The 17,600-nt window shown below is 37.4% G+C and overlaps 1 protein-coding gene across 3 annotated transcripts in view; it reads right to left on the bottom strand.

Moving 5' to 3' along the window:
- The window catches only part of ATP11C (ATPase phospholipid transporting 11C (ATP11C blood group)), a 238,345-nt gene that overhangs the window by 70,691 nt on the left and 150,054 nt on the right, over window positions 1-17,600 (bottom strand). For all 3 annotated transcript variants that reach the window (XM_077146059.1, XM_077146061.1, XM_077146062.1), the window contains exons 6-12: window positions 12,398-12,526; window positions 10,628-10,731; window positions 8,518-8,568; window positions 7,529-7,593; window positions 7,122-7,203; window positions 5,616-5,766; window positions 4,833-5,030 (exon numbers count right to left, since the gene is read on the bottom strand). In XM_077146059.1, the coding sequence (XP_077002174.1) occupies window positions 4,833-5,030; window positions 5,616-5,766; window positions 7,122-7,203; window positions 7,529-7,593; window positions 8,518-8,568; window positions 10,628-10,731; window positions 12,398-12,526 (780 nt within the window). The remainder of the gene's footprint in view (window positions 1-4,832; window positions 5,031-5,615; window positions 5,767-7,121; window positions 7,204-7,528; window positions 7,594-8,517; window positions 8,569-10,627; window positions 10,732-12,397; window positions 12,527-17,600) is intronic.

Genomic DNA, 17,600 nt, shown 5'->3' with positions numbered 1-17,600 from the left:
CAAGAGGTTATCCTGGAAGTTATTCTTATGCATTAAATAGATATCACATGTTTAGTTAAGGCATAACAGAGAGGCTGGAGGGAACTGCCTGAAAATGTGGAGCTGTGTTTCAGTAGCCACGTTTCTTGAAGATGATTGTACAATGATATAGCTTTCACAATGTGACTGTGTGATTGTGAAAACCTTGTGTCTGATGCTCCTTTTATCTACCTTATCAACAGACGAGTAAAACACATGGAATAAAGAATAATAGGGGGAACAAATGTTAAAATAAATTTAGAGTGAAATGATGGTGATAGGGGAGGGGGAGGGGTGGGGGTTATGGTATGTATGAATTATTTTTCTGTTTCCTATTTCTTTTTCTAAATAGATGCAAATGTTCCAAGAAATGATCATGATGATGAATATGAAACTATGTGATGATATTGTGAATTACTGATTATATATGTAGAACGGAATGATCAGAAATTACGAATGTTTGTGTTTGGTATTTTAAAAAAAAATTTAAAAATTAATAGAAAAAAAAGATTTCCAGCTTCCAGAACTCAGACAATAACTTTCTGTTACTTTATGCCACCCAGTTTGAGCCCCGCATGTCACGTCGGGGTTTGGATGTGCCTCACTGGGGTTGGGTTTATGCTGACCCCCTCCTTACCAAGGCCCGGCGTGGGGGTTGGAACTCACCCCTTCAGCTTCTTGTGGAGCCTCCCCTACTGCTTCTGCTGTAAGCCACCCCACTCCCCCCACTCCAAGGCCTCCACTCCCTCCCCCTGGGGTGGGGGTGGGAGGATTATTTAAGTTCTCAGAGAACAAAAAAAAAAAACAAAAAACTTTTTTGTAACTTTGTTACAGCAGCCCTAGTAAATAAGATATCTCTCTATGCTAGCAAGCTCAAAGCCTTAACTTTATGGATGGAAAGACTAGCTGACTTTGCTGTTACAGGGTAGAAAGAGCCCTGGACTATAGGTTGAACATATGAAAATAGCAATTTTCTTGGTCAAAACTGGTCAAATATCAACATTTTGATAGAGTTGAACCTAATGGAACACTTGAACTAGAGTCAGCTCTATCAACTTTGTGACCGAGGGAAATACTCTTTGTTTCTCTGAACTTCAAATATTAGCCTTAAATAATAATACCTGCTGCATAGGACTTAAAGATTAGTGTATCTCAGCAATAAACATGTTCTGTAAAGTATAAAGCACTATATAGATACTGACTATTATTACTGTTGACAAGACTAAAATCATGCAGTACTGGATTCTTATTTCCCCACATTCCCTAATTTCTTTGATTATGATCATATTCCTATAGTTAGGTTTGATATGTGCTGTTTCCCCAACTACATGGTGAAGGATCTGAAGTCTTCTTACTTCATAATAATATCTCCAGTACCTAAAACTCATCTGAGGTACAGAGCAGATGCTCAATAAATAATCACTGGATTGAATTACTGAAATGAGAGTACATACTTAAGACTCTAAAATCACACCCTTGGGTATGGCCCCAAGACTGGCAGGGTATATGAACCAAGAGGATGTCCCCACAATTTTTTCAAGATGGGTTAAAACCATTTGTCTAAAAGACTGATGTCTGATCATAAATGAGACCCCGTTATTTTCCAACTGAACTAATAATCAGCCTACCTCCTTTTGTTTCCCATGTAAAACACGATCCTAAACATCTTTTTTTTAGTACCAACGGGGTCACCGTTAAACAGGTTAAGCAACTGTTTGCAATAGTATTAATGGGAACTAAGTGCCTCTGCCTTTAGTAACATAAAAAGCCTCATAGTTCCTAAATTATAACATCAAAGAGGACACTGGCTGTACTTAATTTTGTGCATACTGGTCCACCGAATACTAAATGGCTTAAGAAACCATTTCAAGGCTTCTTTGCATTTTCTTTTAGGTAGTTTCTACACATGTAAGCCAATAATGACAGTGAGTTGTTTTTACACAGCATTAACTGAAGTGGAGGTCTGACAATTAGCTTAGTGATTTGACTGAATGGCAATCACATCCAGAAATGTAGTTTGGTGGGGGAAGAGAATGGTGGCTGAAATGAAAATGGTGCCTTCTTTTCAATGGTTAATTTACCAGATCATTACCCAAAGCTCTACTTTACTTTCTGCAGTGTTAATACAGTCTAGATGATAAGAACAAGATTGTGTTCCCATAGGTACATGGAGTCTACTGAAGTGGAAATCTGTAAAAAGGAGATAGGAGTCTCACCATGTGGAACCTGGCCTAGCATCCCATCTGTCTCCAGTGAGGCATAGTTAGAACAATTAAGTGTCATAGGTAGAATGATGGCTGTTCGATTTGCAGTATTAATTGAGCCTAGCCCCAGGCTGGCCGTGCTCATACTTAGGTAGGTTAATCCACCCAGCCAGGAACTGGATCTACAACGAGCAGACTTGCTCAACATCCAGAATGAGCCAATAAATTGCCGGCAGAGAAAGGTTTATCAGATGTCTTGTATGCCAAAAAAAAAATTCTTTTTCATGTAAAAACTCAGCAGAATGATGCCTTTATTTGTACTAGTGTACTTCTAATTCAGTAACTTCTGTTTCTGGAAGTAAACTCCTAGTTTAAAATAGTTTGGGTCAGCTATAACAGCTCATGTCATTCACAAAAGAATAATCAAGAATGATATCTAAGGGAAAAAGCCATTCATTCTTTAATTTCTTGTCCTAACCTTTGCGTCCCAGTGTTTCCATGGGATGAGATCCCATGGTCTGGGACTCCAGAATCTGGAGGTCAGGGCTGAACAACATGATATCTGGAGAGTCCTTTCACCCCTGTGGCTGCAGGTGTCAAGTCAGTACTTTGAACTAGGAAAAGGCTGTGTCAAGAGCAGAAACAGGGGTGGGGGTGGGGACTAGATTCTGGAAGAGAGAGATTTGGGATGCAGATGCGAATTAGCACTATTTAAAACAATTGTGAGGCCCTGTTCCAGCAACACAGTTCCACTAACTGAATTCATATCTCCTAGTCACAAAAATGACATTTCCACCACCTCTACATTCTAAATATCATGAAAATTACATGGAAGCCAAAAAAATCCCCCAGCTTATACAGATTGCTACATGAAACACACTAAATTCAGACAAAGGGAAAAACTTTCTATATACTGGTAAGAAAAGCACCCAAGCAGTCCTCACTTGAAGACTCACAGTGGGACTGCACTGCATTGAAAAAAAAACGCATGGGGGTTAGAGACTGGCATCTTGGTTACACTGGTGTATGGAAGCAAAATCTTTAAAAAAAAAATTAGAGAAGTTGTGGGCTTATAGAACAATCATGCATAAAATATAGAATTTCTGATACCACACTATTATTAACACCTTGCACTGGTGTGGAACATTTGTTACAACTGATGAAAGCACAGTTTTATAATTGTACTCCTAACTGCAGCCTGTTGTTTAACTTAAGGTTCACTGTTTGTATTGTGTGGTTCCATGGATTTCATTTTTTTAATTCTAGTACCATATATATACTAAGATTTCCCCTTAAAATTTTTTTTATTAGAGAAGTTTTAGGTTATAAAACTTACCATGTTCACAGAGACCCCCTATTATTAACACTTTGCATTAGTGTGGTACCTTTGTTACAGATGATGAAAAGAATATTATTATTATACTATTAGCTGTAGTCCATAGTTCACATTAGGTGTATTTTTCCCCATATACCACCCTATTATTAACACTCTGTATTAGTGTGTTATATTTGTTATAATTCACGAAAGAACATTTTTATACTTATATTATTATCTGCAGTCCATCATTCACAATAGGGGTCACTGTGTTGTACAGTCCTATGCTTTCTTTTAAAACTTTTATTCTAGTGACATATATACAACCTAAAATTTCCCTTTAACTACATTCACGTATATAATACTGAGCTGTTAATTACATTCACAGTGTTGTGCTACCAACACTGCCTCAATTACCAAAATTTTACAATCAACCCAATAGAAATTCTGTACAATTTAAGCTTTAACTCTCCATTTCCCCCACGAAACCAAGTCTTTGGTAAATTATATTCTAGATTCTAACTCTGAGTTTGTTTATTCTAATTATTTCATATCAGTGAGATCATAAACTATTTGTCCTGTTGTGCCTGGCCTATTTCATTCAACTTGATGCCTTCATATTTCATCCATATTGCCACATGTATCAGAACTTCCTTTTCACAGCTCAATAATATTCTACTGCATGTATATATTGCAGTTTGTTTATCCATTCTTCAGTTGATGAACACTTGGGTTGTAAAGAACAATATTTTGAGGAGGGCATGCTCTCACATGTTCCATTCATTTAAATTCCCAACTGGAATAAACAACTCTTCCTGCCAGGTCTATATTCCACCTAATAAGAAAAGTACCAAGAAAATGCCAATAAGGCAAAACTCTGGTAACTTTTGTTTAGGGAACAAAATACATTTATAAAAGAGCTATGTTTACTAAATCTGCATTCTATCCGCGAATGCTTATAGATGGTGATGAAAACTGAATGTTCTTGTACCAATGCAATACCCATAATCTAACATCATCACCAGGTATGTTTTAAAGAGAATCTCTGTAACATCCAAATTTCACACATAAATTGGAATCCTTCTCAAAAGTGCCATCAAAACAAGTGATGCTATAGCTATGAAAACACTGCTTGCTTTCATTAGTTGTCTGCATAAAATAAAATTTTCCTGGAGTCACATTTCCAAATACAAAATGGTCCCCACATAGTGATAATCCAGACTACAAAAAAAAAAAGAGAGAGAGAGAGAGATTTTCAGTATGTTAACTTATTTTAAATAAAATTGTGTTCTAACCTGACCAAGTTCTTCATTAAGGTCAGATGTGTTAACCAGAGCTCCTTCATTAATTTCTTCATCATAAAAGTCCTTATCCCATGAAATGAAGAAAGAACCCAAGAATTTCTGCATTTCTACTGTGACATACATGGAAACCGGAATGATAAAGTTGAATAGAACCATAAATGATAGGAAGTCAGTGAACATTTTCAAAACCTAAAACAAAAGAGATAGTTCATGCTAATTAGATGTACAGTTCCATCAGACAAATATAATACAGTTAAATTTCTTTTTACTTCACTGCTAAAAGCACTGGTCTTGCTAAAAAGAAACTTTCCACAATACTACATCGAGTCAACATGTTCACAGTATGTGAGAACAACATCTAAGAATACCCCCAATTTTATCATTATTCTTCAGTGTATGGACCTTTTTGTCTTAACACTTTTTCACTTCCTAAAGTTTTCTGCAACCCAGGAATATGAATGTGAGATCAAAGTTTACATGTAGGTATCCATTATGCTCCTTTTATAATATATCACAAGCTCATTTTATATTAGAAAGCCACAACTTCTTCCCAAATAGCTTAAAACAACTAAAAAGAAAAAGATAAATATAGCTGTCTAAAGTAAAAAAAAGAAAACTCAAAAACTTCGTAAATATTTAATGGTATAGTGCTACCATACAACCAAAAGAAAACCTGAAAGCTAGCAAAAGGTATCATTTCTCTGAGCAGGTTTCAATAAAGGGTGGCTTGGTCAAAAAGTGCAATGGTTAAAATTTTTAGCAGAAACCAATTACCTTTAAAGTCTCCCGTTCTTTCTGGGTCTTTTGGTTATACCAAGGTTCATCATTATATGGGGTACTTTGCCAAACATACTTTAAAGTGGTGCATACTGCAGCTTTGGTCAGTAAGATAAATAAATACACAATCAGGAAGGCATTGATGGATCTGAAAAATAAGATTATAGACTTAAAAACCACCTAATTAGTTAAAATTTCAACCAGGTATAAGTTAAACTGGTCAATTATCTAACGTTTCTCTTAATGTATTATGTGTGACCAAAGCACGAGCCAATATGTAGAATAGCAAAATGGAAAAGCCAGCTCTGAACTGTTTGCTGGTCACCAATGTACCCCAAAGTGTTATGGATGATTAGCTTAACATATCTTTAGTAAAGTTCCTAAAGTGATACAACACATGCATACACACACATCATTACCAACTCAAAATCCTGAAGCACACAGTTATAGGGCTTTTGTAGGTGGTAGTGTGTGTTGCAAGGGAGAAGGCTGCAGTGAATTCTGAGGACAAGCATTAAGTGATTATAAGACTGACCCTCATTAATGCCCACACTTGCGGACCCCTACTCCTTGGGATCAGCACTCCACATGGATGAGGAGTGAAGAATAACTGGGCTATCATAAAGATCTCTCCAACATTGCTTGGAATATTATATCTACATACGTTATAAGCCTAACAATAAAGTGTTGTAATTATTGCTTTATATAGTCATGTATTGTTTAAAGAAATTAAGAGGACAGTAAATACAGTCATATAAATACATTTTTTCTTGTGGTGCAGGTCACAAGAAATTTGTAATTTTCACAAAAAATTCTTTTTTTTAACCAGAAATCCCTAAATCTGACCAGATGCCTCCAATTCTTTTAGAAGGAGGAGACTGTCTTTTGTCTCTATTTCCCTAAATCCTATAGCTTTGGGGTAGAGGGGTAATAGCAAATGTGAAAAACTTACATTCCATGTGGAGTCTTTAAAGTCAGTCTGAAAGAGGAGCTATGGAAGGCAAGCTACTGAGATAGAGGTTATCTATGCCAACCATGGACAGCGGTCCATGCCAGGGGCACCTGGCTTGACTATCTCCTAGGTACAATTTCAACTATTTTCCAGGAGACAATTATCTATACTGTAGAACATCCTTGTATATGGCAACCAGAGGACCCCAAACCATTAACTCCATTTCCAGTAGCAAGAAGGAATGATTTTAGTTTAAGTAAACTCAGCCCTTTAATAGCTGTGTGAGGTTAAGTAAGTAACTTAACTTCTCTGAAGGTATTTCCTTATCTGTTAAGTGGAGAAGCTAAAAGGAATTATTTCATAGAGTTTTCCTGAGGGTTAAACAAAATCAGGGATACACAAAAACCGTGCACAGTTTTTGAAATGTAAAAAGTGCTCAGAATGGTAGCTGCTATTATTGTTGATGTTATTGTATTTTTATGGTTATTTGCAATTACTGAGGGGGTAGTTTCAGATCAATATTGACTAAAGAAATTGTGGTGCACACTAACTTTTCAACAGCAGAACGTTTCTGAGATTTCCCTTGGTAGTTCAAAGCCATTTTGGTTTCCATCCCAGTGTAAACAGCAACTCCTAAGGAACAAAAGAATACAATGAAAACTAGGTTACAAATGAACTTGCCAACCAACTCCCCACAGTCTGCTCTATTAATTTTTAAATCCATAAAAATAGGAATTCTTAGCCCGTTTCTCCTAACCAGATGGTATATCATTTATTGTATCTTTAAATTCTACATAGTTTCTTTGTTATATTTCACATTAGTTTACCATCTTATAAATTCTGAACACCTAAAACTGATTTCAAGGAAATGGCAATATCTGCTATGTTTAATGTTTAACATGCACTACTTATTCACAGAAAGCCTATTTCTCAAACGTGTATCTTAAAAATTGTTCACCATATATCTTCTTGGTATTTTTCAGTGTAGCTCCTTTCAGCAAGAGATTTTCAGGTCCCAAAGACCTAAATAAAAAACAAACTGAGTTTAATCAAACAACCCCAAAGCATTCATCAACTCTGGGGCCATATTTTGTCCTGAATCAGAATGTATCTGCCTACTCATATCAAATGTGTAGCCCTGAGGACAAAATCAAAGATCCTTCCATCTTCAGTTACTTGAGGGAACAGAACAGACACAAAGTCTGAGAGTAGTCAGCAACCACAGAGATAAAAGGACTCCGAGTGATATACAGCAAGACAACAATAGGACAGAGAAGTCAATAGGGAGCAGAGACAGAGGATGACATAGGAGAGACTGGGAAAGCAAATGTCAAGGGGGGAAAGATACACTGACACATTTGTAGAAAATAAACCCGTCTTTTAGGGGATCACTGGGCACTCTGAATTTCTTTTACTTCTTTGGGACTGTGGCTATAAAGGCCAAGTCGAAAAGTTGAGGTAACTGGATGACAGAAGAAGGAAGAAAACAACCCTTCATGTATGAATTATCCAATTATAAATGATCAGCCTTTCATTTTATTAAGTTGAGGAAATTCTCCCAGTATTTTACCCACTGCTGAGTTCCTCAATTATTCTTCTTTCAGCCACTGTTCTTCAGGTGTACTTCTGGCACTATCAGACAGTGCAGGGCCCAGTATAATAAATACAGTGGATGTAACAAGTTTGGGAATATCAAAGTGTCTGGAGCTCAGCTATTTTGGCAACCCTAAGCATCACTTGCAACACCTCACCCACAGATCCTACCACCACAATCCTACCAATTACAAGGTTCAGTACCTATTAGTGGGAAAATGGCTAATTACCCCAATTCTATTCACCTTTATGCCCCATTCTAAAAAGAAGATATTTGGCTATTTAATGGCCTTAAAAGAGAAATATACCCCCCCCCCCAAAAAAGAGGACAGATTAAAGGAACAACAAACTAACCTGGCAACAGCCTCATGACTATTACTATAGATATTGATTCGTCCAACAAACCTGCAAAAAGAACAGAGTAGCAAATGTATTTTCTACATTCATGTGAAATCCGTATAGCACAAAAATGGGGATGACTCAAAATACAAATAATGTAAAAGAGACAGAAGACTCTGAATGAATGAAGTCTATTATATTAAGCATAGTCATGTGGAAATGGTAAGGTGGGCAACATTTTCAATGGATTTGCAATTGATTATTAAACTTGGCATTGTGCATGTGGTCAGTGCCCCTCTTCTTTACACTTTTATTTATATAAATAAAATGGGCTTCCATTTAAAATTCATGTGAAGAAAGGTTTTTAGTGTTTAAACACAACTTCTAAAACCATTGGTTCAGTAGTTCTTTACACCTGAATATACATCAAAATCACCCAGAGGGTTTGTATATCCTACAGACAGTTGGGCTCCACCTTTGAGTTTCCAATTTGGGTGAGAATTTGCATTTCCGAGTTCCCAGGTGAGGCTGATGCTGCTGGTCCAAGGGTCACCTTTTGAAAATTATGGCATAAGTCTTAGAGATGAATATTTGACTAAATCTCAGCTATTTCCTGCTTGTATCTTGCAGCTGATCTTAGTACTGAGCTTGATGCAATCACTTAATACAGCTAAACAGATGTTAACTACATCATAACCACTTGTAAATTGATTGTGCCTATCACCTCTTCCGCAAAATGGGGGAAAAAGGCCTAACCCTTTCTTAAGAAGAATGTTAGGAGTCTTTTATAATTTGGATTTTAAAGAGGGATTTTCCTCCCAGAAAATGGAAGTATTATATTACCATATACACAAAATATGAGGGCCTTTTCATTCATTCTTCATATTATATATTAATTATGCCAGAACTGTGCTAGGTGCTGAAGATACAGTAGTAAGCAAGAAGGACATATTACCTGCCGTCCCAGAGCTCATAGTCTAGACAGGAAGACGTAGAGGTAAACCAGCAATTACAATACAAGTGATTAGCACTTAGGATGGTGGAAGTACAAGGTATTCTGAAATCACACAACAAGGGCACTCAATCTAGTCTAGGGAAATTAGGAATAACCTTCCTGCCCTAAACATTCTGCCTAAACGTTATTTCACATTATTGTAAGACTAACTTTACTGCTTTATCTCCTTGGCTCACCGGGAGCTCCCTGAAGGCAGAAAACAGCTGTTTTACTTTGTGGCCTTAGTTCATAGTATCAAGGTGGATACAAAAGAGAAGAAAAAGCAGAAAAAAAGAAAGGATGGGAAGGAAGGAGGGAAATGTCTTCACAGCTGGTTGACTATTCTGTTTTCCAATACTGGGAATAAAGTATGAGCCACATCTAACCACTTGGTCACCCATTATGACCAAGAGCATGTGTTAACAAGATACTGACATGGGTAATGGATGCCATCTGTAACAGTGGAATGTAATGAAATTAATTGGCCCATTAGGGGATAAAATCCATTACTCTATTCTCATTAGCAACATGCTGTAATCAACCAAACTAACCAGTCTTAAAATCAAATGCCAAATGTTTGACAACCCACAATGACTGCTAATCAGCCAATCTACTCCAGAGAGCATAAGTATGGTATAATAGAGGAAATTACATCATTTTACTGGTCCTTCAACTTAACTGTTGATTGTGGACCATAAGTCTATTTGCAAACCTCAGATATTCATGATCATCATAGAAAGGGTGGAGCGCATATTAATTGCATGGCCCCATATTTCTTCTCTCTTTAATGCTGAATGACCAGTAAAGGAGTTTATTTTTGTTTTAATTAACTCTGGCAACTGCATCAGTCTGATTATGCAGCATTAAGTCTGCACAGCTTTTGGGGTAACATAATCTTAAAACTTGATGGATGGCTATGTTCACAAATGAGAAAAAGAGAAGAAAAGTCATAAGTAAGATGCCTGGACCCGCAATGATTTATCTTAGACTGCTATTGAACAAGGCTGATTTGATTCATTTCACTGCCAGAAGGAAGGAACAGCTCATGGTGGGTGTTTCTTTGCAATACTGGCAGTAAAGAGAAGCATCTAGCCAACAGATAGCAGTAAGATAAAACCAGGTGACTCTTACTTGTAGAGGTCAGGTTGAGGCTGTTCACATTCAATTGTTGCTCGGAGGGTATCAATGGATTCAGCTGTACAGAGTGCAATAGTATCACGTACGGCATAATGTGTCTAGATTAAAGCAGAAGAAAATACAGCAAAAACAACAACAACAAAAAAAAGTGTTTCTTTTTTTAATCATATACCTACCCACCTGATTCCAGGGACACAGCAGGTATGACTGTTGAATCATTCTATTGTTATTTCTGTTAGTCTCCAGTGTTGTGGCACAGCCAGAGGAAAAACCTAAAATTGTGGAATTGTAATCCACACCAAACTCTGAAATCAGTTCTACAACTAATAGTAGTGTGCTTTGAAATTTTTTTTTCAAAAAAAATTTACGGCTTGTTTTTGTATGTTATTTTTCTCACAATACAAAAATTAAAAAAAAAATTGAATATGACCTTACAGCCACAAGAATGCTGCAATTTTGCCAACAGCAAGAAAAAAACTCATCAATAGCTCCATTACACAAATAGCATAATTAACGATCTTGAAGAAGCTAAAAGTGGCTACATTTCATATGAAGAACAGGGAGCTAATATATCTTGCTTTAATCACATGGTTAGAACATTACACTATTGTATATTATGCATTTGATTTATGCAAAACCCAAAGCAGGCTCCAATGAACCCATTTATAAATCATCAAACAAGGGCTAATGCAGAAGCAGAGTGCACCGCTTACGTAGAAGGCAAAGCTGTTGCCATGGTCTTTAGGGAATATTATGGAACTGCCTGAGCTATATTTAAAACTATCTCCTGATTTCAAAAACCTCTGTACTTTTGGCTGATTTGAACAAATTTACTTATGTGAGAAAAGAACCACTTGAAAGCTTTCTTCCTGTAAGCAAAATTTTCCCCTATTAGGGAATCTTTAGGTAGATCTCTCAATGCTTATCTTGACATTTCCTAAAATATAACTTAGTTTTTGAATAGCTGAAATACTATTAGTCCATCAGCAAACCCTTGAAGTACAGAATTAGTCATCTAACAAGGAGTTAAGTTTCTTTTTTACATACTTAGTTGTGGTCCTCAACTCCAGAGAGAGCTCTCCAAAGATACATCTAGAGATGAGTACATCTGTACTCCTCAAAGGCAGCACAGAGAGAACACATCGACATGCCCCACGGAGCCCTGGGCAATGGCCAAGAAATCCACAACGTATCAGAGAAGTAATTTATCCCCCACGTTGAGAAAATTTACGTTAACAAGTTTATAATTCTTCCTAGTTGTAATAAGGCAAACATTTACTAAGTTATACCCTAAGGTATTAAAAAAAAGGCAATCAAATTACTCCAAATTACATTTCCCATATCCCAGGAATAAATATTCTCTTTAAGCAAAGAGTCATCATTTTTTAGAATAAAAATAGATCAAATTTTAAGGATAGCACGCATGATGTCAGTTTTGTAATTATACAGTTTCAGCCTACCAGTACTCCACTTTTTAAAAGCCTAAATAAAATGTTAAGTGGGTTATGTCAGTGTGGAATGCAAGCAGTGTTATAGAAACTGTGATAGCTATTATTTGGGCATGTTTTTTCTCTTTGCCCCCACCCACCCCCATCTGTACCCACAAAACTGGGTATTTGCTTAGAAGTTCAAAAACAACTATATAAAAGTTTCCTTCAAATACAAAACTGGCATGAATAGGAAAAAAGAGTAGAGGGTGGTGGGAAGCAGTCTTGCTCTCTTGAATTCAAAATGTTCAGCCAAGGTTTAGTTAGTCTCTATTACCTTGCAATTAGATTCTCCATCAAGACTGGCTGTAGTGACATAGCAGGTACCATCACTGGTACATGATGATAAAAGAATAAGATCACAGGGAAAGGTCTCATCTGCCCGAACTTCTACCACATCGCCAACCTAGAATGGACAGACCAGTATAAATATTCTTAATCCCAAACAAAGCATTATTTACACCTCATACTAAAGTCAAAACTAGCAAGACAGACAACCTTTCTTCTTCTGGGGCTAGTGTGTATCAGCATCCTAAACCATGCAAAATCTGAAGAAAGAATATCATTCAACACTCAGAATTTTCTTTTAGGTTACAATGACTTAGGATGCTTTCAGATTACCTTAGTATTGAACTTGAACCTCTAATGAAATGATTCAGGCACTAGGAACCCATTTGCTTTCTGACATTTCAGGCACTAATGTGTGATAGGTCAATGACCATTATCACTTCATGAATGAATCCAGAAAACGTCCTGCATGTCTCAAGTAAGGGAATTCATGCAGGCTGAGCAGCCATACTGCACCAGGTAAATTTCAAAATGCTTTGCCTCTCATATGATAACAGTGAAGATCATTGGGTGCCAGTTCCTTCTTCAGTGCTCAGAGGACCTTATTTATTTAGAGAGGCATCACTTTTTCACAAAATCTTTGGGGAAAAAAAAAAGTTTTCTATAAGTCACTTTCCAGAGATACCAGAAGAATCAAATAATATAGCAACGAGAAACCATTATCAGCAAGTATCGAATGCTCAAGTAAAGAAGAGGGGAAATATAAGGTAAAACATCTAGCAAGGTGTCTGATACAAGTTTACCATTTGATAGGTGTTAAATTATAAGTATTACTAATACTCCCAACTTATGAATAGTCATCACACATTCTTTTTTTTTTTAATCTGGAAGAATGTAAGAAATCATCCAGTCCAGTGCTTCCCAACATTTTAACACCATGGCAATTATGGAAAATGATAAATAATACTTTTGTACAGGAGCTTTAGGTAGAGGAGGCAGCTGGTGACAGAAGTCAACACATTTATAGGAGGAAACAAGTATCTGGCATTTTGACTTGGATACACTTAGAAAATGCTGAACCAAAAAGAGAAAAATGTTGTCTTTTTCTCAACGTCAATATTTGATTCTGTGTAAAAAAAAGGGGGAGGAAATTTAGTGAATTATTTCCATATCATATACAAAGTTATACTTTTAACTCTTTCTACATCCATGCTGAAAATCTGCAATTTGGTAAAAGTGAAATGAACAAATTTCTCCAAAGGAGTTCTTCACAACATTATACACACTTCAAGAGAAAGTTTCAAACACTTTCCAAGTTACCAAGAGAATAAAAAAAATAATAAATTTGTACCAATATTGAGCTATATATATCAAACACATACAGAAATGATGTAAAAACCTCATGCAGTTTACTCTGACCTCTGTCCTCAAAGGATTTGTCCAGGAACAGATGCTTTTCTTTCATATGAATGACTGTGACTGTATTTAAAATATGAAAATCAAGGGAAGAAACCCAGTTTGAGTATTTAAAAAATCCCTTTCCCAGTATTAAAGGATCATTACCAAATATATAGCACCAAAATACAAATATTGATAGAAGAGGGTATTCACATCTCACAAAACTATTAATAATAAACACAAACACTGAAAACCTGTGTTAGTAGTATCCATAGAATAAGAAGGACATTTTTTTTTTTTTTTTTTTTGCATGGGCAGGCATCGGGAATCAAACCCGGGTCTCCAGCATGGCAGGTGAGAACTCAGTCTGCTGAGCCACTGTGGCCCGCCCAGTATCCATAGAATAAGAAGTTGATAACAGCTTTATCTTTCCTCATACTCAGCAAGGAAAAGGTTACAATTAAACTACCAAAAATCCCCACATAATCCTAACAGGAAAAAATAAGAACAAACCAAATGTCAGCAGTACATATTGGATCGTAAGAGAGAATGGGGTTATCTGAGTTATGGCTAAGACAAAAATCTCCTCTGCATTAACTTAGTTTCTGATCATCAGCAGAAGTTGAGAGTCTGCACAATGAAGAGGGCTTTAGATTGTGTTTAGACTGTAGGAAAACCTTACCAACCCTTTACCTGTTAGCCACGGGATGAAGACAAGGAACATTTCATGAATGGGTGGGAAATCCTAAAACACTAAGAGCTTGGTTTTGCTATAAAATTGGAAGCTTTTAAAACCTAGCTACAACGTGGTGCAATGGTGGCTCAGTGGCGGAATTCACGCCTGCCATGCTGGAGATCTGGGTTTGATTCCTGGAGCTTGCCCATGCCAAAAAACAAACAAAAAAAGAAAACCTGGCTATAAATGAGCATTTCACAGAACTAATCAACAGGACTGACTGGCTCCAAATCATATCTCTCCTGGTTTATGTACTCAACACTTGTCTTTTATTTGCAACACCATTTATCAGAGAAGTTAGAGGACCTCAAGATCTCTTCAGGAACAATTTTATTTCCTTTACCAATTTTAATCAGTAGCCAAGAGCAACAGCATCAATAATTTGATTAATGTGTAAATAATATTTCATTTTGTTGGATCTTTCCTTTCTTACTTACATAAACACTTATGTGTTGATTACATAAAACTATAAGCTATGCATAAATACTGAAAAGAAAATAACCGAGTTCTAAAGCATCTGAGAAGAGGGAAACACTCAGTTGATGTCAGAAGGGAGAAATCATCATTGATGGACACAAACCACAAAGGGCATTTCTTCTACAACACTTATAATTTATTTCAACATGAAATACAGAGGTCCAGTGCATACAGAGTGCAAACTGAGGTTGGTGATATGGGGATGAGGGTGAGGGTGTATGATCCTAAAGCATCTGGCAGGCCATGATAAAGGGTTTAGGCCTCACTCTAAAGGTAATGTGAAACTGGTAAAGGGCTTTTAAAGCAAGGGACTAGCATGCTCAGTAGATCAATTCTAGAGTTCTGCTTCCATTTAGGATGGAGCAAGCCACACACACATACACCATAATAATTGTTAGAAAGCCTGAAGAACATACAGAATGATTTTTTTGGGGGGTACATGAGAACTGAGATCACAAGGCAACCAAGTGAAATGAAATTCAAAGGAAGATAAGACCCTCTGAGGAGAGACAGGACAAATGAACTGTTTCATAATTGGCAGAGCACAGTAGGAAGAAATGGTTGCCACAAAAGTGGATAAGAGGAAAACAAGTGGAATTTCAACCCATGTGACTCCTAGGATCTAGGAACCAGGGGGAGATAAAACAACCATTCACCAGTTCTTCTCTATAGGCCTCCACTGAGAGCAGGAGACCTAAAAGAGCCCTTCTCACTGGAAAAGGCATGCAGGTGGTGATCGACTGTATGGAGACAGGCATAAAATCTGTTAGAATCCTGGGCCATTCTCTCATATGAGGCAAAAGGCACCTGCATCTAGTGGAAAGGACGGAAATACTGGCTACTGCGGGAGAAGAGGTAGAAGTAAAGACCATCTACTGCTGGGCAGGGGAGGGGAGGGGTTACAGGACAGACACAAAGCAATGTTCATCTGCTATGAGCACGGGGCAAGAATATTAAGAAAGGCCCATCCCTGAAGCTCAGGTGTATAGGGCTTACCTAATACAGAGATTGAAGCAGTTGAACTGAGAAACCCCTCTGATCTCACCAGGAGCTGTACCTGAATAACAAGTAACAGCAGTCCTCTGCTGAGGAAGGAGCAAGGGCCTTGAGAGAAACACCGTCTGTTGCTCAGGGATATAGAGCCTGCTGAAAGCAGAGGATGCAGCAACAACACCAAGGGAAATCCTCCAGTACAAAATGCCACACAAAGCATAGGGTAACAGCACTCCACGCTACAAGGAATTAGAAGATTGTGCTATCTTGGAAGTCACTACAGCTACAACAAAACCCAATGCCAACCCCAACTCCTGATTAGACTGACTTAACCCCCTACACTAATGGCCTGAAACAAGAGGCATGCCCACCTCAGTACCTACATACAGTTTAACTCAATCTCTACTGTTCTTTACATACAACGCTGAAAATTCAACAAAAAATATAGACATACGCAAACACAAGATAAAAACGAGCCATCATCAGGTGATCTGACAGTGGCTCAGAGGCAGTATTCTTTTTTTTTTTTTTTAAAGAGAGAGGAAGGAAGGGAAGGAAAGACAGAGAGAAGGAAGGAAGGATGGAAGGAAGGAAGGGAGGAAGAAAGGGAAACATCTTTAAACATTTTCTTGTTTTATTGTATTTTGTTTGTTTGTTTGTTTTTTACATGGGCTGGGGCCGGGAATCGAACCGAGGTCCTCCGGCATGGCAGGCAAGCACTTTGCCCGCTGAGCCACCGCGGCCCGCCCAGAGGCAGTATTCTTGCCTGCCATGCCAGAGACCTGGGTTCAATTTCCGGTGCCTGCCCATGCAAAACAAACAAAACAAAACAAAACAAAAATGAGCTATCATCAAGAGAAAAAGGTGTCAACAGGACCAGACCCAGAAATGGTCCAGATTTTGGAATACGAGACAGGGACTTAAAATAACTATTATTAAGATGTTAAAAGATTTGGTAGAAAAAAGATAATATAAATGAGCGGAGAAATGCAAAGTACAAAAAAAGCCAAACTGAAAAGTTAGAAATGAAAAACATATCAGATTCCCTTCAATGGGATTATCAGCCGACTTAGAAGGAAATTTATAGTATTAAACGTGAAGTTGAACTCAACTCCTCTCCTGCTAACTATAACCTAAGTTCCCATTCCAGACCAAGGAGCTTCCCTCCTCTCTGCCCCTGTCCAAATGTTCTCACACTCTGCCTCTCTGAATCCACTGTCTATTTTATTCCCACCTTATCCTATAAAATGCTTTCCTCTCCCTTTTCTAATTTCCAAGAATGCTTATTTTCTGAAACACTCACAGGGTTCTTATTGGTTTTCTTCCTGATAGCTAGCTTGTCAAACTCCTTGAGAACTTGAACCTTCTCTTCTCATTCTTTGGAACTCCTCTAGAACTTGGCATAACATCTCAATACATTTTGGTTGATTCACTGACTGAAATATCAGAGCACAACCTCTAAAAAATTTTTTTTGGCACTATAGCATGACATATTGAGAGGTATCTTACTATATCTGGTTTCCACTATTTTTGATGCCTAACCATAAGCATTCCTTCACAGACAACTGTTTTTACATTGTAATTCCTC

Source organism: Tamandua tetradactyla, chromosome X, assembly GCF_023851605.1.
Source record: "Tamandua tetradactyla isolate mTamTet1 chromosome X, mTamTet1.pri, whole genome shotgun sequence".
Classification (NCBI taxonomy): domain Eukaryota; kingdom Metazoa; phylum Chordata; class Mammalia; order Pilosa; family Myrmecophagidae; genus Tamandua; species Tamandua tetradactyla.
This window is presented reverse-complemented; position numbering and strand designations above follow the sequence as displayed.